The sequence below is a fragment of the Salmo trutta genome, chromosome 29, assembly GCF_901001165.1.
Source record: "Salmo trutta chromosome 29, fSalTru1.1, whole genome shotgun sequence".
NCBI classification, from domain to species: Eukaryota; Metazoa; Chordata; class Actinopteri; order Salmoniformes; family Salmonidae; genus Salmo; species Salmo trutta.
The window spans coordinates 1-25525 of record NC_042985.1 but is presented as its reverse complement, the minus strand read 5'-3'; the positions used below and the strand labels follow the sequence as shown (position 1 = coordinate 25525).

At 45.7% G+C, this 25525-nt stretch overlaps 1 protein-coding gene across 2 annotated transcripts; it reads left to right on the top strand.

Annotated features, from left to right (window-relative positions):
* Positions 1-18650: 18650 nt before the first annotated feature.
* LOC115166692 (putative protein TPRXL) lies at positions 18651-24012 on the top strand. 2 transcript variants are annotated; one of them, XM_029720403.1, is made up of 2 exons: positions 18651-18822; positions 23046-24012. In XM_029720403.1, the coding sequence occupies exon 2, from the start codon at positions 23067-23069 to the stop codon at positions 23814-23816; it is 750 nt and encodes a 249-aa protein (XP_029576263.1). In that variant the 5' UTR covers positions 18651-18822; positions 23046-23066; the 3' UTR covers positions 23817-24012. The 2 variants fall into 2 exon arrangements, with proteins under 2 accessions (XP_029576263.1, XP_029576261.1); XM_029720401.1 differs by lacking the exon at positions 18651-18822 and adding an exon at positions 18849-19060.
* The last annotated feature ends 1513 nt before the right edge of the window (positions 24013-25525 follow it).

Here is a 25525-nt window from a genome sequence, read left to right as displayed (position 1 = left end):
CTCCAGGCCACTCTAACCAGGCTGGGATGATAAACATCCTCCAGGCCACTCTTACCAGGCTGGGATGATAAACATCCTCCAGGCCACTCTTACCAGGCTGGGCAGAGATGCAGAGTGATTTTTTTTGTATCGGTTTGGCTTATTAAAAGGTTTTTAGGCAAAATAACCCAATCAAACCGGAAAGCTCCCTGAAAGAGATAATATGCCAGGCCTATTGGGCCAAAATCAGTTATGGCCTATTGTATAGATAATAGAACAAACATTCACAAAACTTTTAAAGAGATCAGAATTTTTGTTTATAAATACTTTGTTACAATGACATAGTTATCTACCCACCTCGTTCCTGTCTGTTAGCATGTGCACACAGTACACCATCATCCTTTCAGGATTAGGTGTCTTTTCAGATTCCACGTGATTCTTTAGTTGTGGACACTACATCACCACACTCCCTCTCTTGCTCTTGGTTCCTTCTCGTCTTTGTAAGTCACCTTGATTTAACACCTGTGTGTTTTATCAGTTTCTTTATGAAATTATTTAGTGAACTCCATGACAGTAGCTAAAGCAAGGGGCTATAGCAGCACACAAGTAGACGATACAGATGCATGCTGGTCCGGGCATGGACTGAGCTGCTGAAGTGAGCCTACTGGAGCCAAATTGGAGCAACCGAGAAGGCCGACGATCCAGCCTTTTGGGAATTGTGGGAATCTAGCTCCGAGGTCCAGTCAAACTGGTCAAGCTCCACTCCTCACTCTGTTCCAGCTCTGCTCCTCTCACAAACTCTGGTTGACAGACAGCTTCTCACACTCTCATTTGCTGCTGAATTTAGTGGGAATAGTCATAGAACCATAAAAAAGCTCTCTGTCAAAACTCCCCAAAGGCAGCCTGAAAAGTAGCTGAATTTATCGCTAGAATCTTTTACCAATAAAAGTTGCTGGAAGGGTCTGAAAACGTTTTAAATATATCAACAAAGTAGCTATATTGGTAACACTGTTTCTGACCCCGGAGTCACAGACCCTGACACCCCTTCACCTCCACAAACACACTTTGAAGGAATGTATGGCTGGAGGTTAGAGGTCGTAGAATACTGATTCCTGCTACTGTAGCATTGTCATACAGGTTCCCTCTTCAGGAATCACCACGACAACCAGCTTCTCAGCCTTGTTGGTTAGTCAGATTACACAGACATAAGAGTGGACTGGAAGGAAGGAGGGAAGGAAGGAAGGAAGGAAGGCAGGCAGGCAGGCAGGCAGGCAGGCAGGCAGGCAGGAAGGAAGGAAGGAAGGAAGGAAGGAAGGAAGGAAGGAAGGAAGGAAGGAAGGAAGGAAGGAAGGATGGAAGGAAGGAAGGCAGGCAGGCAGGCAGGCAGGCAGGAAGGAAGGCAGGTAGGAAGGAAGGAAGGAAGGAAGGCAGGCAGGAAGGAAGGAATGCAGGAAGGCAGGCAGGAAGGAAGGAAGGAAGGCAGGCAGGCAGGAAGGCAGGCAGGAAGGCAGGCAGGAAGGCAGGCAGGAAGGCAGGCAGCAGGAAGGAAGGAAAGCAGGAAGGAAAGCAGGAAGGAAGGAAGGAAGGAAGGAAGGAAGGAAGGAAGGCAGGCAGGCAGGCAGGAAGGCAGGAAGGAAGGCAGGCAGGCAGGAAGGCAGGCAGGAAGGCAGGCAGGAAGGCAGGCAGGAAGGAAGGAAGGAAGGCAGGCAGTCAGGAAGGAAGGAAGGAAGGAAAGCAGGAAGGAAAGAAAGAAGGAAAGCAGGAAGGAAAGAAAGAAGGAAAGCAGGAAGGAAAGCAGGAAGGAAAGCAGGAAGGTTGACATATTAAAGAGTCATCTTCGTATAGACCACTTGACTTCTGTTCTGTTGAGAACACAGTTGTTTTAGACTGGAGACACAATCCGGGAGGTGTAGTTTTCATGGCTCTTTCTAGAATATGGAACTACAACATGACGCACATTGATGATGCCAAAAAAGTTTAAGGAAGAAAATCTTACCTAACAAATAACTTGTTGAGAAATGACTTACATTGAACAGAAACATTACAGCTGTATCACCATGACATATTTGAGTATTTCCCATTCACGTTACACAGGTATATCATTTAACTGACCTAAAAAGGACACCAGCGACCAACCTAGGAAGGAAGGAAGGAAGGAAGGAAGGAAGGAAGGAAGGAAGGAAGGAAGGAAGGAAGGAAGGAAGGAAGGAAGGAAGGAAGGAATGAATGATCTGTCCTGGTTTCCACTCAGCAGTTCAACATCATCTTCTGAGCAGTCACTCCAACACACAGTAGGAACCTATAGAGCACTTTCTATTGTGATACCAATCATCATTCCATTGAATTATTGATGATGCCAATCAATTGGTTCTTCTGTTATAAACGATTCACCAATGTACCGTACAGGATGTGATGATGAGTCACAGTGAGTCGTCAATGGAACCAAACTGAATTCAATTCAACACCATCCTCCAAATGTCCCGATGAACAGAAAAGCTAAGAAGTAGCCTAGATGGCACCCTATTCCCTGTAGTGCATATATCACTATAGGGCTCTGGCCAAATGTAGTGCACTATATAGTTAATAGGGCTCTGGCCAAATGTAGTGCACTATGTATTTATTATGGATCCCCATTAGTTCCTGCCAAGGCAGCAGCTACTCTTCCTGGGGTTTATTATGGATCCCCATTAGTTCCTGCCAAGACAGCAGCTACTCTTCCTGGGGTTTATTATGGATGCCCATTAGTTCCTGCCAATGCAGCAGCTACTCTTCCTGGGGTTTATTATGGATCCCCGTTAGTTCCTGCCAAGGCAGCGGCTACTCTTCCTGGGGTTTATTATGGATCCCCATTAGTTCTGTCAAGGCAGCAGCTACTGTTCCTGGGGTTTATTATGGATCCCCATTAGTTCCTACCAAGGCAGCAGCTACTCTTCCTGGGGTTTATTATGGATCCCCATTAGTTCCTACCAAGGCAGCAGCTACTGTTCCTGGGGTTTATTATGGATCCCCATTAGTTCCTACCAAGGCAGCAGCTACTGTTCCTGGGGTTTATTATGGATCCCCATTAGTTCCTACCAAGGCAGCAGCTACTGTTCCTGGGGTTTATTATGGATCCCCATTAGTTCCTACCAAGGCAGCAGCTACTGTTCCTGGGGTTTATTATGGATCTCTAGCTACTCTCCCTGGGGTTTATTATGGATCTCCAGCTACTCTCCCTGGGGTTTATTATGGATCTCCAGCTACTCTCCCTGGGGTTTATTATGGATCACCAGCTACTCTCCCTGGGGTTTATTATGGATCACCAGCTATTCTCCCTGGGGTTTATTATGGATCTCCAGCTACTCTCCCTGGGGTTAATTATGGATCTCCAGCTACTCTCCCTGGGGTTTATTATGGATCTCCAGCTACTCTCCCTGGGGTTTATTATGGATCTCCAGCTACTCTCCCTGGGTTTATTATGGATCTCCAGCTACTCTCCCTGGGGTTTATTATGGATCTCCAGCTACTCTCCCTGGGGTTTATTATGGATCACCAGCTACTCTCCCTGGGGTTTATTATGGATCTCCAGCTACTCTCCCTGGGGTTTATTATGGATCTCCAGCTACTCTCCCTGGGGTTTATTATGGATCTCCAGCTACTCTCCCTGGGGTTTATTATGGATCTCCAGCTACTCTCCCTGGGGTTTATTATGGATCTCCAGCTACTCTCCCTGGGGTTTATTATGGATCTCCAGCTACTCTCCCTGGGGTTTATTATGGATCTCCAGCTACTCTCCCTGGGGTTTATTATGGATCTCCAGCTACTCTCTCTGGGGTTTATTATGGATCTCCAGCTACTCTCTCTGGGGTCCAGCAACATTAAAGCAGTTATACATTTTAAAAACATTACAATTCCTCCTGAATACCTTTCTCACCCTACCACTATACGATGGTCAAATAAATACATGGGTACGTTTTGTTGTTACATTTGACCCCAAAAATCTGATTTGGCTAAAATCAGCTGTAAAATAATAAAAAGCTTTAAACCCCTCCCATCCACGCAGGTTCTGTCTGTTTTAGTTCAACCACACTACTTCCCCCCTTTACCACCCATAAAGAACAACACCCTAAACCACCCTACACCACCCATAAACACCACCCACCAAATATACCACCCATAATGAACTGCCACACTATACCACCCATAAAGAACTACCACACTATACCACCCATTAGGAACTACCACACTATACCACCCTGCCATCCATAAAGAACGACCACCCATAAATAACTACCACCCTATACCACCCATAAGAAAGTACCACCCATAAATAACTACCACCCTATACCACCCATAAGAGAACTTGATGAGAATGAGAAATGATGAAATTAGAACTTGTTCTCAACTTGCCTACCTGGTTAAATAAAGGTGAAATAAAATAAATAAATAAGGAACTACCACCCTATACCACCCACAAAGAACTACCACCCTATACCACCCACAAAGAACTACCACCCTATACCACCCACAAAGAACTACCACCCTATACCACCCACAAGGAAGGACCACCCATAAATAACTAGTGTAATATCCACCAGCTATCCGCCCATTTAGACTTATGTAACAATCTCTCCCAGTCAGGCAGGATGACCCCTGTCACATGTGAACATTACATTTACTGTTCGCCTCTTCTGCATCATTTGCCTCCCGACCGCCCTACTCAGCCTCAGCTGTACGGGACTGGGAGGGACTGGGAGGGAGGGAGCGGCATCCGTGGAGATTACATAACCCTGTTGAAATACACCCCCAGTCACATGTTAGACTACACTCAGCCTGGCCCGCCCCAGAAATGCAGGAGGGCGGGTAGACACACAGGCAGGCAGGCAGACATAGTTGGGCTGGCAGCGTTCCAGGAGCTAACACACTGTCATTAAACATTCAACTGTGATCTGCTCCATTCTATTCCTCTCTCTCTCTCTGTCCTGCCTCTCCCCTCTCTGTCCTCTCTCTCCCCTCTCTATCCTGCCTCTCCCCTCTCTGTCCTGCTCTCTCCCTCTCTATCCTGCTCTCTCTCTCTTTCCTGAATCTCCCCTCTCTGTCCTCTCTCTCCCCTCTCTATCCTGCCTCTCCCCTCTCTATCCTGCCTCTCCCCTCTCTATCCTGCCTCTCCCCTCTCTATCCTGCCTCTCCCCTCTCTATCCTGCCTCTCCCCTCTCTGTCCTCTCTCTCCCCTCTCTGTCCTCTCTCTCTCTCTCTCTATCCTGCCTCTGCCCTCTCTGTCCTCTCTCTCCCCTCTCTATCCTGCCTCTCTCCCTCTCTATCCTGCCTCTCTCTCTCTCTATCCTGCCTCTCCCCTCTGTCCTCTCTCTCCCTCTCTGTCCTGCCTCTCTCCCTCTCTGTCCTGCCTCTCTCCCTCTCTGCCCTGCCTCTCTCCCTCTCTGTCCTGCCTCTCCCCTCTCTATCCTGCCTCTCTCCCTCTCTGTCCTGCCTCTCTCCCTCTCTGTCCTGCCTCTCTCCCTCTCTATCCTGCCTCTCTCCCTCTCTATCCTGCCTCTCTCCTCTCTGTCCTCTCTCTCCCTCTCTGTCCTGCCTCTCTCCCACTCTGTCCTGCCTCTCTCTCTCTCTATCCTGCATCTCTCTCTCTCTATCCTGCCTCTCTCTCTCTCTATCCTGCCTCTCCCCTCTCTGTCCTGCCTCTCTCCCTCTCTGTCCTGCCTCTCTCCCTCTCTGTCCTGCCTCTCTCCCTCTCTGTCCTGCCTCTCTCCCTCTCTGTCCTGCCTCTCCCCTCTCTATCCTGCCTCTCTCCCTCTCTATCCTGCCTCTCTCCCTCTCTGTCCTGCCTCTCTCCCTCTCTGTCCTGCCTCTCTCCCTCACTGTCCTGCCTCTCTCCCTCGCTGACTTGCATCTCTCCCTCTCTGTCCTGCATCTCTCCCTCTCTGTCCTGCCTCTCTCCCTCTCTCCCTCTCTGTCCTGCCTCTCTCCCTCTCTGTCCTGCCTCTCTCTCCCTCTCTGTCCTGCATCTCTCCCTCTCTGTCCTGCCTCTCTGCCTCTCTCTCTCTCCGTCCTGCCTCTCTCTCTCTCTGTCCTGCCTCCCTCCCTCTCTGTCCTGCCTCTCTTCCTCTCTGTCCTGCCTCTCTCCCTCTCTCCCTCTCTATCCTGCCTCTCTCCCTCTCTGTCCTGCCTCTCTCCCTCTCTGTCCTGCCTCTCTCCCTCTCTGTCCTGCCTCTCTCCCTCTCTGTCCTGCCTCTCTCCCTCTCTCCCTCTCTGTCCTGACTCTCTCCCGCCTCTCTTCCTCTCTATCCTGCCTCTCTGTCCTGCCTCCCTCCCTCTCTGTCCTGCCTCTTTCCATCTCTGTCCTGCCCCTCTCCTTCTCTGTCCTCCCTCTCTCCCTCTGTCCTGCCTCACCATGTGAAGCAGGCGTCTGTGGAAAAGAGGGCAGGGAGATTCTGAGATATGAACATGTGCCTTCAACCCGGCCCAGCATTTCTATGGAGGGAGGGAGAGAGAGAGGAGAGAGAGGTGAGGAGAGAGAGGAGAGAGTGAGAGAGAGAGAGAGAGAGAGGAGAGGGAGAGGAGAGAGAGGAGAGAGAGAGAGGAGGAGGAGAGAGAGAGAGGAGGAGAGAGAGAGAGGAGAGAGAGGGAGAGAGAGAGGAGAGAGAGAGGAGAGAGAGAGGGAGGAGAGAGGAGAGAGAGGAGAGAGAGAGAGGAGAGAGAGAGAGAGGAGAGAGAGAGGAGAGGAGAGAGGAGGAGGAGAGAGAGAGGAGAGAGAGAGAGAGAGAGAGAGAGAGAGAGAGAGAGAGAGAGAGAGAGGGAGAGAGTGTAATGTAACAAAGCCACACCCTCTGGGTTTCACAGAATGGTGCTGATGTTTTCTGAGATCTCTAACTTACAGCACATGGGAGGAAGTAGGGGTATTACACAAAACAACACGTGATAAAATGCATTACAGAGTTTTACAGTCCTTGTCCACTGTGTGAAGGACAACTGTTGCTACTGTAAGTCAGGGGTGAGACGCTGGTGGCCATTTATCTGAACAGATTTTTATGTGTGTTAAAACGATCGTACTATATGTCCTCCGTCACAAAATCGAAAGCCTTGCCGGATTATAATAACCAGATCATGTTTACAAAACACACATGTACTTATTGATTAGTACGCGATTAAAACCTTTATTGAGATGTGTCCTAGTATTAATGTAGTGTGACGACCCTCCCACTCTGTCTGCCGTATTCTCTCTCTGTTCTTGTTTCTTTATTAGGAGGCCGGTGGGCGGAGTTGGAAGGGTCGTCAGATAAATGGGAAACACCTGGGCTCAGGTGTTTCCCAGGATAAATGGACCTCTTCCCCATTCATTGAGGAGACTCTCTCCACACAGACACCTTGCTGTTTTTGGTTGTGTAGTTTTGTGGTTTTTTTGGTTATTTGCTTTGGCACCTTTCAACACCCTGCATTATTACATTCAAGTATGCAACACACTCACTTACACTACTGATTACTGATTACACATGCCATTGTTATCTACTTAGTTGCTTTATTTAATAAATATATATTTTTGTTACCCTTTGTCTCCACGTTGTCTCCCTTTTGTTGCGAACCCTGAGCCGGTTCGTAACAAGTGGGGGCTCATCCGGGATCTTGAACTTTTGTTTGGGAGAAAACGTGGAGGTATGTTAACTTGAGGTGTTTTGTTTGTTAGTTGAGTTTGGTGCTCAGTACTGGTTGTCTTTGGTTGTTTTGTTTGTGTGCTGCGTTGGAGAGAGTACATTGGTTAGTTTCCAGGCCTCTGCCCAGCCTGGAAACACTTGTTCTACTCGCTGTGGGAACATTGGTCTGAGGTGAGTACAATCAGCTGTGTACCTCGGTGGGAGATTTGGTTAGGGTAGTGAAATTTACTACCGGAGCTATAGCCTTTTTCCCCTGATAGGCTTAGCGACGTGTTTCATTGTTGGAATATGTTGGGCATTGTTAATGTTTGTTAATTTTGTGTGGTGTCTGTGGACTGAGCAGTTGTCTCGGGAGCACATCCGTGGCTTGGTGGAATCTACCAGCTTGCTGGGGGGTTACTTCCTCGCCAGCGGGCTACAGTGCATAATTACCCACCGCAAATCTGCATGAAGACTAGGGTTGAGTTATTGTAGGTTTTGGGGAAGCTCCATATCTCATCTCTTTTCTGTGGTACCAGTGTGATTGTTTTTTCTCTTGTTGTGGTCTGATGTGCTCAGAGGGGTTGAGTGAGATTTTTTTTTTTTTTCTCTCCCTTTCCTCTCTCTCTCTGACTATGGCGTCTAATGTAGACGAGTTCATTCGCTTTCCATCAGAGGAACTGTTAGACGTATGTACTAAAGAACAGCTGTTGAAGGTTGCTGAACACTACAAAATTGAAATTAGTGATAAACGTCTAAAAAATTCCATTAGGGTAATATTGAAGGCCAATCTGATGGAGAGTGGTATTCTTGAAGTTACCACTGGGGCAGCCTCTGCTGAGGACTCGCCGTCTCCCCGATATGTCACAATTACCACTCCATCGGTTAGTCCTAGTAATCTTCTTTTTGAACAGCAGAAAGAGCTGCTTCTGTTACAGCAAGAGCACGATCGTGAGAAGCTAGAGTACGATCGTATGAAATATGAAAAGGAATTGGCTGCTGATCAGTTAAAATATGAAAAGGAATTGGCTGCTGATCAGTTAAAATATGAAAAGGAATTGGAATTTAAACAGGATATCGAGCGTGCAGATCGGTTAAAACATGAAAAGGAATTGGAATTTAAACAGGATATCGAGCGTGCTAAAATCAAGCTGCAACAAGAGCGACTAGAGTTGGTTAGGGAAGGAAAGCTCTCAGGAGAGAGTTTGCTCTGGGAAGGTGACCCAGAATTACTTAGGAATCGTTCCTCTTTTGGTCGTGCCCCGGACACATTTGACATTGTTGGGAATTTACGGTTGTTGCCTCAGTTTAATGAAAAGGATCCTGAGACATTCTTTTTGTTGTTTGAGCGTGTTGCTAACGCTAGGAGTTGGCCTGATTCTGATCGCGCTTTGATGTTGCAATGTGTGCTGACTGGTAAAGCGCAGGAAGCATATTCAGCTCTTAGTGTAGCCGACAGTGTCATTTATGATAAGGTTAAAACGGCGGTGTTACAGATTTACGAATTGGTTCCTGAGGCTTACCGCCAACGATTTAGAACTTTAAAAAGGGATGATAAACAAACTCATGTTGAGTTTGTGCGACAATTATCTTCACAGTTTAATCGCTGGTGTTCCGCCTCTGCAGTTATGACTTTCCAAGGGCTGTGTGAGCTGATTATGTTAGAGCAATTTAAGGACACAGTCCCTGATCGTATAGCCACGTATATTAACGAACGGAAAGTTAAAACTGTCGCTGAAGCTGCGGTTTTGGCAGATGAATATGTTTTGACTCACAAAACTGTTTTTGTAGAGCCCCGTATTCGGAGTGAGTGGAGACGTTCGGAGAGATTTGGACCTCGGTCACCGAGATACTCTGGTTCACGGGCAGAGTTTTGTTCAGCTAGGGTTGAGCCTGACTCCCATGGTAAAACTGACTTTGGTCAAGAGTGTCACTACTGTCTAGGCTCAGGACATTGGAAAAACGAATGTCCGGTTCTTAGGTCTAGGGATAAGTTCAGTACAGGTACTTTTGTTAAATCGAAGCCTACGGCGTTAGCTGCGCCTGTTCCACATCAGTTCACTCCTGACATATTGTCTCAGGCCCAGGGGCAGGTGAAAGTCCATATTGATCCAGACTATTTACCTTTCATTACGGAGGGTTTTGTGTCTCTGTTAGGAAGTAAGAACCTAGTGCCAGTGAAGATCCTAAGAGACACAGGTGCCTCTGAATCATTTGTGTTGGAATCTCTGTTACCCTTCTCTGCTGAGACTGATTCAGGGAATAGCGTGCTAATTAGGGGAATAGGTTTGAACACTCTGTCAGTTCCATTGCATAGATTAATGTTGGATTGTGGACTGGTGAAAGGTGAGGTTGTTGTGGGGGTGCGTCCTTCATTGCCTATTGAGGGTATTGACGTTATCCTTGGGAATAACTTGGCTGGTGAGCGTGTGTGGCCTGTTGTGTCTCCAGCTCTAGTGGTTTCCAATACACCGGTAATTGTAGGGATTCCTGATGAGAGTGCGCAGAGTTTCCCAGAGGTGTTCTCTGCGTGTGCAGTGACGCGGTCTATGATCCATGGCGATCTAGTTACTGCGTCGGTAAATGAGAATACCACAAAGACGTCTATCACTGTTTTCCCCGTTATTCCGTTACCTGTACCCCGCTCCGATCTAATCGATGCGCAAAGGACTGACCCCACATTAGAGAAGTTGCGTGAACAAATTGTGCCTGTGGAACAGTTGGGAGATGTTGCACATGGATATTTTCTCCAAGAGGATGTCCTGATGAGAAAGTGGATGTCTCATGGTAGTTGTTTTCTGGGGGAGGCGATTAGTCAGGTTGTTGTACCAGTTAAGCTTCGTGAGTTGGTTTTGACCACTTCTCACAATGATGTTGCTGGACATATGGGTGTGAGGAAAACCTACAATCGTATATTAAGACATTTCTTTTGGCCTGGATTGAAGAGAGATGTTTCTGAGTTTATCAAAACTTGTCACACCTGTCAATTAACTGGTAAACCTAATCAAGCTATTAAGCCGGTACCACTGTTTCCTATTCCGGTACTCAGCCAACCTTTTGAGTACCTGATTATTGATTGTGTTGGTCCTCTGCCTCGTTCTAAAAAAGGTAGTAATTATTTGTTGACTGTGATGTGTCAGACCACTAGGTTTCCGGCTGCCTATCCTCTCCGGTCTATCACGACTAAGTCTGTGTTAAAAGCTTTGACTCAGTTTTTCTCACTGTTTGGAATTCCTAAGGTCATTCAGAGTGATCAAGGATCAAATTTCACCTCTACTCTCTTTGGTCAGGTTTTACAACAGCTCCATATTAAACACAATTTGTCTAGCGCCTATCATGCGCAAAGTCAGGGAGCACTGGAACGTTTCCATCAAACACTTAAGTCCTTGTTGAGAGCTTATTGTACTGAGATGGATAAGGATTGGGAGGAGGGGTTGCCTTGGTTACTGTTAGCCGCTAGGGAGGTTTCACAGGAGAGCACAGGTTCAGTCCAAATGACCTTGTGTTTGGACATAGGGTGCGTGGACTTTTATCTGTTCTCCAGGATGATTGGAAATCTCCCGAGCCTCCTCAGTCCTTGTTATCGTATGGGTGTGATTTCCGGCGACGCTTGTATGCCGCTGGTGAAATGGCGAAAGAAAAGCTATCATCTTCACAGGAAAGGATGAAGGGCATATTTGATCGTCGAACTGAGAGCCTCGTCACTTTAGGTCCAGGTGACCAGGTTCTTGCTCTGCTGCCAATTATTGGTTCTCCTTTTCAAGCCAAGTTTCAAGGTCCATATACAGTGGTGCGCCAGTACACTGAGCAGAATTATCTAGTTGCCACTCCAGAACGGAGAAAAGCACACCAACTGTGCCATGTAAATTTGTTAAAACCCTATTATGCACGTTCAACGGAGACTAAACAGTGGGAGTCTAAAGAGGACGGTAAACCTGTTCTTTTGGCTGATACCGTTACATCCTTTGGTTCTTCTCATGCTAGGTCCTGTGCATGATGAGGAAGATGTTCCTGGTCCCGACGATTGCGTATTGCAAGGTAGATTGAAAATTCAGAGACACTGGATATTTTGGACAACCTTCTTAACCATCTACCTGTGGATGAGCGAAAAGAGATGGTTGATCTGATTCGGAAATTTCCAGAGTTGTTTTCTGATATACCAACACGTACCAACTTGATAGAGCATGATATTGACATTGGAGATGCTGACCCTATTCGTCAGCGGTTCTATAGAGTTTCTGCAGAGAAACTGCGTTGTCTGGATGCTGAGGTCAGGTACATGCTGGAGAGTAAGATAGCAGAGCCTTCTTTCTCCAGTTGGGCTTCTCCCTGTATATTGGTCAGTAAACCGGATGGAACAAACAGATTTTGTACGGACTACCGTAAGGTAAATGCTGTCACTAAGCCAGATTCATTTCCTCTTCCTCGAATGGAGGACTGCGTAGATAAAGTCGGAGCAGCTAAGTTGTGAGCAAATTTGACCTGTTAAAGGGCTATTGGCAGGTGCCCCTAACGAGTAGGGCACGTGAAATCTCTGCCTTTATTACACCCTCTGGTCTGTACTCGTATTCGGTTATGAGTTTTGGCCTGCGTAATGCACCTGCCACTTTTCAGCGACTTATGAACAGGGTTGTTGCAGGGCTGGCCGGGTGCGCTGTTTATCTGGACGATGTAGTGATATATGCAGATACCTGGGAGGAACATCTGTCTCGTATTCAAGCCTTGTTTGAGCGGCTGGCTGCAGGTCACCTCACGATCAATTTGGCTAAATGTGAGTTTGCTCAGGCAACTGTTACATACCTTGGAAAGGTGGTTGGGCAGGGTGAAGTGCGTCCGGTTCGGGCTAAAGTGGTAGCTATTGATGCTTTTCCACCACCAACTACAAAAAAGGAACTTATGCGTTTCTTGGGAATGATTGGTTTACTACCGTGGATTTTGTAGGAACTTTTCTACTGTGGTCGCTCCCCTTGACAGAATTGTTGAAAGCTAAGGCTGTTTACGTATGGTCTTCTCATTGTCAACAGGCTTTTGAAGATGCAAAGAAGTTGCTTACCTCAACTCCGGTGCTGCTGCTCCCTCGTGTGGATTTGGCATTTACCCTTGCAGGTGGAATGCTAGTCATGTGGGGGCAGGTGCAGTTTTGCTGCAAGCAGATGTGTCTGGGGTTGAGAGGCCTGTTAGTTTCTTTTCCAGGAAATTGACCGTTGTCAGTTGGAACTACTCGGTCATTGAAAAAGAAAGCGCTAGCACTCATTTGGGCGTTACAACACTTTGAAGTGTATGTTGGGTCGGGGGTAGTACCTATTGTGGTCTACACCGACCATAAACCCTCTCACCTTTTTCAGGTCCATGATGGGTCCCAATCAGAGGATAATGAGATGGTGTTTATTTTTACAATCCTTCCATCTCGATGTGAGGCATATCCGGGGGAACTGATAACGTATTGCGGATGCGCTCTCCTCGTGCGCCCTGTTCCTGAATATTTATGTGACTGACTGTTGTTTGGTGTTGTTCGTGTTCTGGTCGTTCCTGTCTGTTCCCCTCCTGGTCTCGTTGTCTTCTTATCCTCTTAAAAGTTGCTTCCTGTATACAAAGGTTGCTGAGGTCTGGGGAGAAGGAGGTTGGCTGGGGCAAGTGGAGAGATGAACATGTAACCTCTTGTAAATTTGGGACGCAGAGGCTGGTACGTTGTTCCGGGGCCCTTGTTGGTCCCCGGTATTATGGGGGGGGGTGTGACGACCCTCCCACTACTGTCTGCCGCATTCTCTCTCTCTGTTCTTGTTTGCCTTTATTAGGAGGGGCCGGTGGGGCGGAGTTGAAGGGTCGTCAGATAAATGGGAAACACCTGGGCTCAGGTGTTTCCAGGATAAAGGGACCTCTTCCCCATTCATTGAGGGAGACTCTCTCCACACAGACCACCTTGCTGTTTTTGGTTGTGTAGTTTTGTGGTTTTTTTGGTTATTTGCTTTGGCACCTTTCAACACTCAGCATTATTACATTCAAGTATGCAACACACTCACTTACACTACTGATTACTGATTACACATGCCATTGTTATCTACTTAGTTGCTTTATTTAATAAATATATATTTTTGTTACCCTTTGTCTCCACGTTGTCTCCCTTTTGTTGCGAACCCTGAGCCGGTTCGTAACAGTAGTAACTAGGTGGTTAACATGTGTATTGAGATGTGTCCTAGTATTAATGTAGTACCTAGGTGGTTAACATGTTTATTGAGATGTGTCCTAGTATTAATGTAGTAACTAGGTGGTTAACATGTTTATTGAGATGTGTCCTATGTAGTAACTAGGTGGTTAACATGTTTATTGAGATGTGTCCTAGTATTAATGTAGTAACTAGGTTTATTGAGATGTGTCCTATGTAGTAACTAGGTGGTTAACATGTGTATTGAGATGTGTCCTGGTATTAATGTAGTAACTAGGTGGTTAACATGTTTATTGAGATGTGTCCTATGTAGTAACTAGGTGGTTAACATGTTTATTGAGATGTGTCCTGGTATTAATGTAGTAACTAGGTTTATTGAGATGTGTCCTGGTATTAATGTAGTAACTAGGTGGTTAACATGTTTATTGAGATGTGTCCTGGTATTAATATAGTAACTAGGTGGTTAACATGTGTATTGAGATGTGTCCTGGTATTAATATAGTAACTAGGTGGTTAACATGTTTATTGAGATGTGTCCTAGTATTAATGTAGTATTGTTATGATCTGATGTCTAGATTGAATTTCATGCATTGTGAATGTTAATTAACCATGATGTGTGAAATGTCAGTCTCTCATTGGCTGTTGCATTATGGGTAGTGGACAGGACAGGAAGTATGTTTCCTGGTAACAGCTGTATTTGAAGCTTCCTGTTTTATTCAGTATGTCCTTTTGTTGCGTTAGTTATTTTGTTTAGGTAAATACTTCCGCAGGTTATAGTATCGCTTGCTAATAAAATACGCACTTTGGGCAACAACAAAGAAAACCCGTCTACTTCGTCAGCCTCCTCACTGTTAAAACCCGTCTACTTCGTCAGCCTCCTCACTGTTAAAACCCATCTACTTCGTCAGCCTCCTCACTGTTAAAACCCGTCTACTTCGTCAGCCTCCTTCACTGTTAAAACCCAGCCGCTGGGTCTGGGTCAACCTCACAGTGTGGGTTGGAGTCACATTGAGTTACGCCTGACTGGGATTATTGTATATGGTACCAGAACCTCAGTCCTGTATTACAGATGGAGTGACACGCAAACACCCAAACCCACACACCCACCCACACCCACCCACACACCCACCCCCACACCACACACCCACATCCACACACACCCACCCCCACACACACCCACACACCACACCCACACACCCACACCCACCCACACCCACACACACACCCCACACACAACACCCACCCCACACCCACACACACACCCCACACACCCACACCCCACACACCCACCCCCACACCAAACACCCACCCCCACACCCACACACACACACCCACCCACACACCCACCCACACACCCACACACCCCACACACCCACACCCACCCACCCACACCCACACCCACCCACACACACACACCCACCCACCCACACACACACACACACACACCCACCCACACACCCACACACCCACCCACACCCACACCCACCACACACACACACCCACCCACCCACACACCCACACCCACACCCACCCACACACACACACCCACCCACCCACACACCCACACCCACACCCACCCACCCACACACCCACACCCCACACACACCCACCCACCCACACACCCACACCCACCCCCACACACACCCACACACACCCACACACCCACCCCACACCCACACCCACCCACACACACACACCCACCCACCCACACACCCACACCCACACCCACCCACCCACACACCCACCCCCACACACACCCACCCACCCCCACACACACCCACCCACACCCACACCCACCCCCACACACCCCACACCCACCCACACACCCACACACACACACACCCACCATGTAAAGTGAAACTGGTGAATCCTCCTGTGCTGTGAAGAAAACCCCCGTCTGTTTTTCTAAATGCCAGAGAACATCTGGTAGTGTGGCCACATGTCCTACTCTCTGTTATCTATCTGAGTCCTCAGAACCGTGTCACCACCACACCAAGTCCTTTCTGTGACAAACCAACACCACGATACCATCAAAGCTGTTGATTCACACAGATATCCTGCTGAAATCTGATATGTAGACCGTCATACGCTCCCTTCTACATCCACTCAGAGGAGAATGATGTCGCACTTTCTCAATGGGCTTTCTTTCAGAGATAGGGCCTGGGGAAATGGGCTTTCTTTCAGAGATAGGGCCTGGGGAAATGGCTTTCTTTCAGAGATAGGCCTGGGGAAATGGCTTCTTCAGAGATGGGGCCTGGGAAATGGGCTTTCTTTCAGAGATGGGGCCTGGGGAAATGGGCTTTCTTTCAGAGATGGGGCCTGGGGAAATGGGCTTTCTTTCAGAGATAGGGCCTGGGGAAATGGGCTTTCTTTCAGAGATGGGGCTTGGGGAAATAGGCTTTCTTTCAGAGATAGGGCCTGGGGAAATGGGCTTTCTTTCAGAGATATGGCCTGGGAAAATGGGCTTTCTTTCAGAGATAGGGCCTGGGGAAATGGGCATTCTTTCAGAGATAGGGCCTGGGGAAATGGGCTTTCTTTCAGAGATAGGGCCTGGGAAAATGGGCTTTCTTTCAGAGATAGGGCTTGGGAAATGGATTGAAAAGGCATAACTTTGATGAATAGCAAACAATCAAAATCTCTTTCCCCGCAAAATGTACTGTAATGGTGTAGCTAACAGGATATGACATGCTCAACAAACTCTGCTTCTAGAAATTCAAGAAAGGCTGAGGAAACGCAAAGTCATCATCTGGTCAGGAGAGACAATGTGCTTTCTCATAGTCTTGTTCTTCGCTCTATAGAGTGGTGATAGCAGACACCAGGGCCTCTCTCTCTGTGTGTGTGTGTGTGTGTGTGTGTGTGTGTGTGTGTGTGTGTGTGTGTGTGTGTGTGTGTGTGTGTGTGTGTGTGTGTGTGTGTGTGTGTGTGTGTGTGTGTGGGCTGGTGGCCAGGTGTGTGTGGGAGGACAAGGGAACTGCTTTTACAACTAATGCTAGAGTAATCTCAAAATCTCTTTCCCCACAAAATGTACTGTAATGATGTAGCTAACAGGATATGACATGCTCAACAAACTCTGCTTCTAGAAATTCAAGAAAGGCTGAGGAAACGCAAAGTCATCATCTGGTCAGCAGAGATAATATTTAGTCAGGGGCTCAAATGGTACCTTATTACCTAGATAGTGCACTACTTTAGACCAGAGCTCTATGGACCCTGGTCAAAAGTAGTGCACTACCTAGGGGATAGGTTGCCATTTGGGCCACTGAAGGCCTGCAGGGTTTGTTCTACATGAACATCTCAAATCAAATCATTGGTCACATACACATGGTTAGCAGATGTTATTGGTCACATACACATGGTTAGCAGATGTTATTGGTCACATACACATGGTTAGCAGATGTTATTGGTCACATACACATGGTTAGCAGATGTTATTGGTCACATACACATGGTTAGCAGATGTTATTGGTCACATACACATGGTTAGCAGATGTTATTGGTCACATACACATGGTTAGCAGATGTTATTGGTCACATACACATGGTTAGCAGATGTTAATGCGAGTGTAGCGAAATGCTTGTGCTTAGTTTCCTAAGAACGCGAAGCGAGGCGACCATCTCTGTCGGCGCCATCATTCATCTCCACATCTCCACTGCCACGGCAGCCTGTCGCTCTATCAATCAGATCTCCTATCTGCTGCCTTGTCCCCCACTGCCTCGGCAGTCTGTCGCTGTATCAATCAGATATCCTATCTGCTGCCTTGTCCCCCACTGCCTCGGCAGTCTGTTGCTGTATCAATCAGATATCCTATCTGCTGCCTTGTCCCCCACTGCCTCGGCAGTCTATCTGCTGCCTTGTCCCCCACTGCCTCGGCAGTCTGTCGCTGTATCAACCAGATCTCCTATCTGCTGCCTTGTCCCCCACTGCCTCGGCAGTCTATCTGCTGCCTTGTCCCCCACTGCCTCGGCAGTCTGTCGCTGTATCAACCAGATCTCCTATCTGCTGCCTTGTCCCCCACTGCCTCGGCAGTCTATCTGCTGCCTTGTCTCCCACTGCCTCGGCAGTCTGTCGCTGTATCAACCAGATCTCCTATCTGCTGCCTTGTCCCCCACTGCCACGGCAGTCTGTCGCTCTATCAATCAGATCTCCTATCTGCTGCCTTGTCTGTGTCTATTCAGTCTGTGGATTCTCAAAATAACATTATGATTTCAAATGTCGGAGCCTGTTTTACACTATTGTTTAAGAGACATTATCCAATCTAACTGAATGTGTGATATTGTTGCTCTCAACAACAAAAATCTATATTTTGCACACAAAAAAAAGAAAAAAAAAGTCCTGAATTACTTTTTGTGAACACATTTTCTACAGGAAAATGGCTGTTCCAATTTGAGAATATCTTTCCTTTTTTATTTATTTGACAGTTTATAGGGATTTAGCCTGTGTTGTAATCCGCATGACAATAGTTACGTCAATAGTGACGAAGGTCTCAACTGTCAACAGCATGTTGTAACGTTTGTCTTATGACGGCGTTATGAAGGCGTTTTTGCAACTTACCAAACAGATAAAATAGTCTCTCAGCGGGCTACAGTTATATACCTTATATCTTAGTTCTATACAAACATTATATACAATAGAAATAAAGGCTATTGGTTTCAAAGGAAATAATTGAATTGAAAACCCCTCATCTGTGAACCGATCTGGAGTCAGCTCGAAGTTAATTCTGTTATTTCTTACTACCACGAAAGTGTTCCACGTGCTTTGATCATTTCCATTTGATGTAAATATGTAAGCTGTTCTCGCCTATCGCCTAACGTCGGGCCTCTATCGCAATGTCTATTTGTCAGATATTGTAGCGAAAAGCACAAATCGGAGAGCCCAGTTTGTTTATACCCGCCCTCTCAGACACGTTGCCGTAGGAGAGGCTGCACGGGGTGTCCGTTACTCCATCACGACATTCACCGCATCCCTACACCGACCCGGGGGGAGCCCAGCCATGAGCCCAGGGTCCTGATCTCACCGCTCATAGCACACCCCGGGGAAAGCCGCTATAGCCACTTGTTCCGGTAAGTCAGGACGCTATGAGACCCTGTGTCACGGCAGATGAGCGCACTGGCGCTGACATAAGCGACGAGGCTGGACTGATCTAGAAAACACACGTGTTGTACAGCCCACTACAACAGTTGGATGATAAACGTAGTGGTCTTCTGTTTTCATCCATTTGCTTTTGGACTACAACAAGCTTTCTTTGTACAATAGTTTGTCACATATCTTGTCGGAGAGGTTGTGGAACTAATGTGTGAGGTGAGAGTGTTATTTCTGCGTGTGGTGACGCGTCCAGGGTTGCGCTCAGAGGGATTAATACATAGTATCGACTTGGGTGGCGACTATTCTTTCATTCATGTTGGTCACATTGTAGCAATGAGCTTTTGTAGCGATGTTTCTACACTATTTTATCTGGGCAAATTAGATTTAAACCGAGTTGTCTTTGTCTATTAATGTGTGATAGACTATACCGTTTATTAAGTCTTAAATCATTTTAACTGCTCTAATATAAATTCCCAATAGAACTGGAATAGAATGAGATGTTTATAGGTGTGTTTTCTAGTCGGTGTCCGGTGTTTAATGTACATGTGAAATAAGTGAAAAACCAACGTGTTGTCGGCGGTGTTGGGCTTTTCTTTATTACGTAATGTTACACAGTGATCCTTTACGGACGGACTTGTAGATATACTTTATCCAGACAGGCCACGATCTATGTACAAGATCTATTCTATCGTTTCAGTGGATTGACTTGATATCGATGGATCAGTACGAGCTGTAGCCTGGGCATTGGTTTACCTTGATATTCAAGCATAACTCCCACTGTTTCTTCCATTGTAAAATGGTAGAGTAGGGACAAGTCGATACGGATCTGTGTTGCCCAGTGAAGGCATTTCACCTTAGCCATGTGTAGAAGCATTTTACATTAAAAGGACTCTCGACTTCCGTTAAGACATCAACATAATATTCACTTGCATTACAAACATAATTACGCCTTCATAACCATTTTATAACACGTGCTTTTATACAGATGAATTTGTTCAGAATGCTCCAGCCAGAATACTATTCAGTTATCAGTGACCAGTATAATTCCCACTGGCTTTGCCTGAAAACCATTTTAACCTGGATAACCACAATGGTGTAATATATTTATCTGTCTGTTAGAGCTGGTCCCTCCAAGGAAATGGATTCTGAATGTATCTGGGTCTGAAATGTGGGTTTTAGGAGAAATGTAGGAACAAATCTAGAAGGACATGCGTGTGTTTTCGTTATCGCAGAGAGAGAACAGTAAACATCTTACATAATAACCTGCTAGAATTATATAATAAAGTGCCCTGTGTAATGATTTGGAAAGCTTGTGTCCCATAAAGTCATATAACTCGCCTATTTTGTGTACTAACCTAACCTTTGCTTTAATTTAATGGCATAACGCATGTTAAACACGTGGAAGCTGGTGGTTTCCTATATGAATCACAGGACCGGTTTCCCAGAGCCAGAGGAAACCTAGTCTTGGACTAAAATGCACTTTCCATTGAGATTCATCATTGAGATTTTCCCGAAAATCTACCAAGTTTCCATACTGGGAATAATTTATATTTATCCTGAGAGTCCCGGGAAATACCGCAACAACAACAAATCGGAAGTGCTTATTTAAAGTGTTTAAAACCAAGATATGGTCACGATGCCAGGGTTTCTCCACAAATAAGATTGTTGCTGCGCCACTATGTCAAGATTTCACAGCAAGTGAAAGTGATATTTAGTGTTAGAGTAACTTTGATTGCCAATGATATAGTTGTAACTTGTGGCTGTTGCTAAATTCCGAGCGTTGACAGATTCCTGAATAGATTGAATGCGTTTCAGCAGTAGGCCTGTGAGGCCGTCACACAGCGCACCTCGGGTATACTGGACCGTCACACAGCGCACCTCGGGTATACTGGACCGTCACACAGCGCACCTCGGGTATACTGGACCGTCACACAGCGCACCTCGGGTATACTGGACCGTCACACAGCGCACCTCGGGTATACTGGACCGTCACACAGCGCACCTCGGGTATACTGGACCGTCACACAGCGCACCTCGGGTATACTGGACCGTCACACAGCGCACCTCGGGTATACTGGACCGTTGGCGAATCATACAAACCTTGTCATGGCAATCAAACTAAAGTCAAAGGACCAACGTTGCTAAACTTGCTAGATAACCTCCAACGAGTTAGAGAATATCTCCTATTTGGCTAAATCGAGTTGATGATTATACAGAGAGGCCTACAGATCAGTTAACGAATAACGGGAGGTGAAGAGAGGACGTTTTTTGGGGTTAAATATCAACGTATCTTAACAGAGACCAACTATGTAACAAAACATAAATAAATCTATATCTACCAGACAGATACTGTCATACAGTTTGTTGATCATGTTCTATACCCAAAGCTGTCATATGGGCACCAAGCAAATACATACAGCGCAGAGACGTGGCTTAAATGTTATAGGGGTATTTTGACATGCGAAAACGAGACGTACGTTGATAATGTAACCTACAGATACCAGAATACAGTTAGGAATGTTCATACGAGACAGGAGTCAGGATTCTGGTTGGTTTCAGTGGGTTGGGAAGATAGGAAAATAACCTCGTCTCTATATATACAAGGCCACTACGAGTCAATAGATAAATAATACTACTGATTTAGGCTACATTATTGCATGCTGAATGTTTCTGATCTGTGATCGATGAGCAAACGAATACATGAGCTGTACCACTTCCACTTGTCCAGTCAGAGATCAATGAACCAAATATACAGACAGAGATTCAATGAAACAAAATCACATCGATTGATTATCAGACACGTCACAGGCTTTTTGATCGGGAGGAGGAACAGGCTGAAGAGCAAAATCTACTGGTATAACATGCTAGTAGACTGTTCTGATCAGCTAATAAAGGAACACACTAGACTAAAGATGATCATTAGCACTCACCTCAATTTAGATAAAATGTCACCTGCCTAATTGTTACCAAATAGCAAAAGGAGATACAATGAAAACCAAAATCTGACATTGATTGATTCACACCCCTCTTGTTTGAGAGACAATTTTGCAGGTTTAAATATTATTTCTTGCAATTCTACACATTTTGTCATGGGGATGCAAGGAAAATGTTGCCGTTTTAAAGCACATTTTCTTTCAATTCTATACATTTAGCCAAATGTAATGTGTATTCATGTGATATTGGAGTGACTCAAAAACTACAACAATATTTATGGGCTAAAAAAAGTGAATAAAAAGAGTGACATGGGCTGATTGATCTGGCCATTCCTGACTAGTTATAAATATCTCTCTAATGTGTACAATGACTAACATTACAAGAGGAACTGATGATGTTATACCCAGTTTAGAAATGTCACCTTGTACATTCTACTATTAGAACTTTCAGGACTAAGTTTAAAGCTGGACTGAGTTGCTTAAATATATATATATATTTTACAAAACTCGCACCCCGCCTAGTTTATTTTGAACCCTTACATTCAACAAATTAAAAAGTGTTTATCTCTTGCCCATGAACTAGGTTTTGTACATTATACATTGTGTTGCAGGTGTGTGATAATGTACTGTATATTGTGTTGCAGGTGTGTGATAATGTACTGTATATTGTGTTGCAGGTGTGTGATAATGTACTGTACATTTGGTGCAGGGTGCGGAGAATGTACTGTATTTGCAGTGCATACTGTGTACTGTATATTGTGTTGCAGATGTGTGATAATGTACTGTATATTGTGTTGCAGGTGCATAATAATGTACTGTATATTGTGTTGCAGGTGCATAATAATGTACTGTATATTGTGTTGCAGGTGTATGATAATGTACTGTACATTGTGTTGCAGGTGCATGATAATGTACTGTATATTGTGTTGCAGGTGTGTGATAATGTACTGTATATTGTGTTGCAGGTGTGTAATAATGTACTGTACATTGTGTTGCAGGTGTGTGATAATAATGTACTGTATATTGTGTTACAGGTGCATAATAATGTACTGTATATTGTGTTGTAGGTGTGTGATAATAATATACTGTACATTGTGTTGCAGGTGCATGATAATGCACTGTATATTGTGTTGCAGGTGCATGATAATGCACTGTATATTGTGTTGCTGGTGCATGATAATGCACTGTATATTGTGTTGCAGGTGTGTGATAATGTACTGTACATTGTGTTGCAGGCGTGTGATAATGTACTGTACATTGTGTTGCAGGCGTGTGATGCTCTCCAGTGGATGACAGCCCGTAGCCCTGCTATCCGGTGGAGGATGTCGGACTCTGATTACTCAATAGATTACCTGGCCAGTGACAGTGAGGATAATGACAATGACAGTGGCGTGGGACTGAGCCCCGACGGACACACAGTCGACAGGACGGCACCTTCATCCTCCTTACCCCCACCACCACCCTCATCATCATCATCATCATCATTATTAAGGGACTCTCCCAGTAACACTGACTGTGGTTCTTCTAAGGACGGGATCTCCAGGCTAAACAGGAATTCCAACCATGAGGACCCCCATCGGCTGAGCAGTGACACGGGAGATTTCGGGGACTCTGGCCTCAGTAGGGATGGGGACAGTGATAACTCCAACGATGCTGACCCTCGACTGAGCAGGGACAGAGATTCTAGTTGTGGTGGCACCCCTCCAGCCACCTACGAGGGGGTCCGCTGCCCCAGTGAGACCCAGGGATATAGCTGGCCCACTGAGGCCAGTGAGACCCAGGAATATAGTCCTACTGTGTATGGCCAGCAGCAGCAGAGACTGTCATGGAGCCCGACGTCCTCCTCTCAAGCCTGGGATAGAAGCAGTAGACAGAGTGGCACTGGGAAGCCTGGGCAGGGCAGGAAGAGGGCACACAGCCATGGATGGCATCCTGGAGACCAGTATGAAGGCTGTAGGAACAGAGACACACCGAAACCTGGGGAGCCTGAGAAGGATCAGCTGTTTGCCCAGAAGGTGAAGGGTCACCACATACAGTAGATCCTATAAATTCTACATGTCATTCTAGAGGGTCGCCCTGCTTATAAGACCCGTTATAAGACATGGGTCACACTGCCCAAATGCCACCCGATTCCCTGGACAGTGCACTACACCCTATCGGTCCTGGTCAAAAGTAGTGTACAAGTAAGGGTGTAGTGCACTAGTACACTACTATGGGCGCTCAAAACAAAACAAAGAGCACTATGAATGGAACAAGGTGATAATGTGTAGCTTAGGTAGAATATATGGCAATAAAACATGTCATTAATAGAAGAAGATATGGCTAGACAACACTAGTTGTTTTAATCAGAAGATATGGCTATACAACACTAGTTGTTTTAATCAGAAGATATGGCTAGACAACACTAGTTGTTTTAATCAGAAGATATGGCTATACAACACTAGTTGTTTTAATCAGAAGATATGGCTATAATGCTAGTTGCTCTAAAGTGAAGGTTTGCCTATAATGATAGTTGCTAATGCTAACCCCCAGTATTCATGTTATATAGCTAGAGAATACTAGTTGCTAATGCTAACCCCCAGTATTCATGTTATATAGCTAGAGAATACTAGTTGCTAATGCTAACCCCCATATTCTGTTATATAGCTAGATAATACTAGTTGCTAATGCTAACACCCCAGTATTCATATTATATAGTAGAGAATACGTTGCTAATGCTAACCCCCCAGTATTCATGTTATATAGCTAGAAAATACTAGTTGCTAATGCTAACCCCCCAGTATTCATGTTATATAGCTAGAGAATACTAGTTGCTAATGCTAACCCCCAGTATTCATGTTATATAGCTAGAGAATACCAGTTTCTAATGCTAACCCCCAGTATTCATGTTATATAGCTAGAGAATACTAGTTGCTAATGCTAACCCCCCAGTATTCATGTTATATAGCTAGAGAATACTAGTTGCTAATGCTAACCCCCAGTATTCATGTTATATAGCTAGAGAATACTAGTTGCTAATGCTAACCCCCCAGTATTCTTGTTATATAGCTAGAGAATACTAGTTGCTAATGCTAACCCCCCAGTATTCATGTTATTGAAATGAAACAGCAGGGAGAGAGCAGGTCTCGAACCCTCGACCTTCAAGCCCGAAGTCCGGCGTGCTATCGACTGTGCTTATAAACCCAGGGTCGTTACACTACTCCCTCCTTTCAAAGAGTGCGTCCTCCGGCCAAGCACACGCACTGTCGTGGATGCAAGGTCCGATCCCACTTCTGACACCCAATGTAATGAAACAGCAGGGAGGGAGCAGGTCTCGAACCCTCGACCTTCAAGCCCGAAGTCCGGCGCACTATCGACTGTGCCGCAAAAGCATGCTCGAGCGGCAGAGTCGATTTCCGCGCTTATAAACCCAGGGTCGTTACACTATATAGCTAGAGAATACTAGTTGCTAATGCTAACCCCCAGTATTCATGTTATATAGCTAGAGAATACTAGTTGATAATGCTAACCACCCAGTATTCATGTTATATAGCTAGAGAATACTAGTTGCTAATGCTAACCCCCAGTATTCATGTTATATAGTTAGAGAATACTAGTCACTAATGCTAACCCCCCAGTATTCATGTTATATAGCTAGAGAATACTAGTTGCTAATGCTAACCCCCAGTAATTCTGTTATATAGCTAGAGAGATACTAGTTGCTAATGCTAACCCCCAGTATTCATGTTATATAGCTAGAGAATACTAG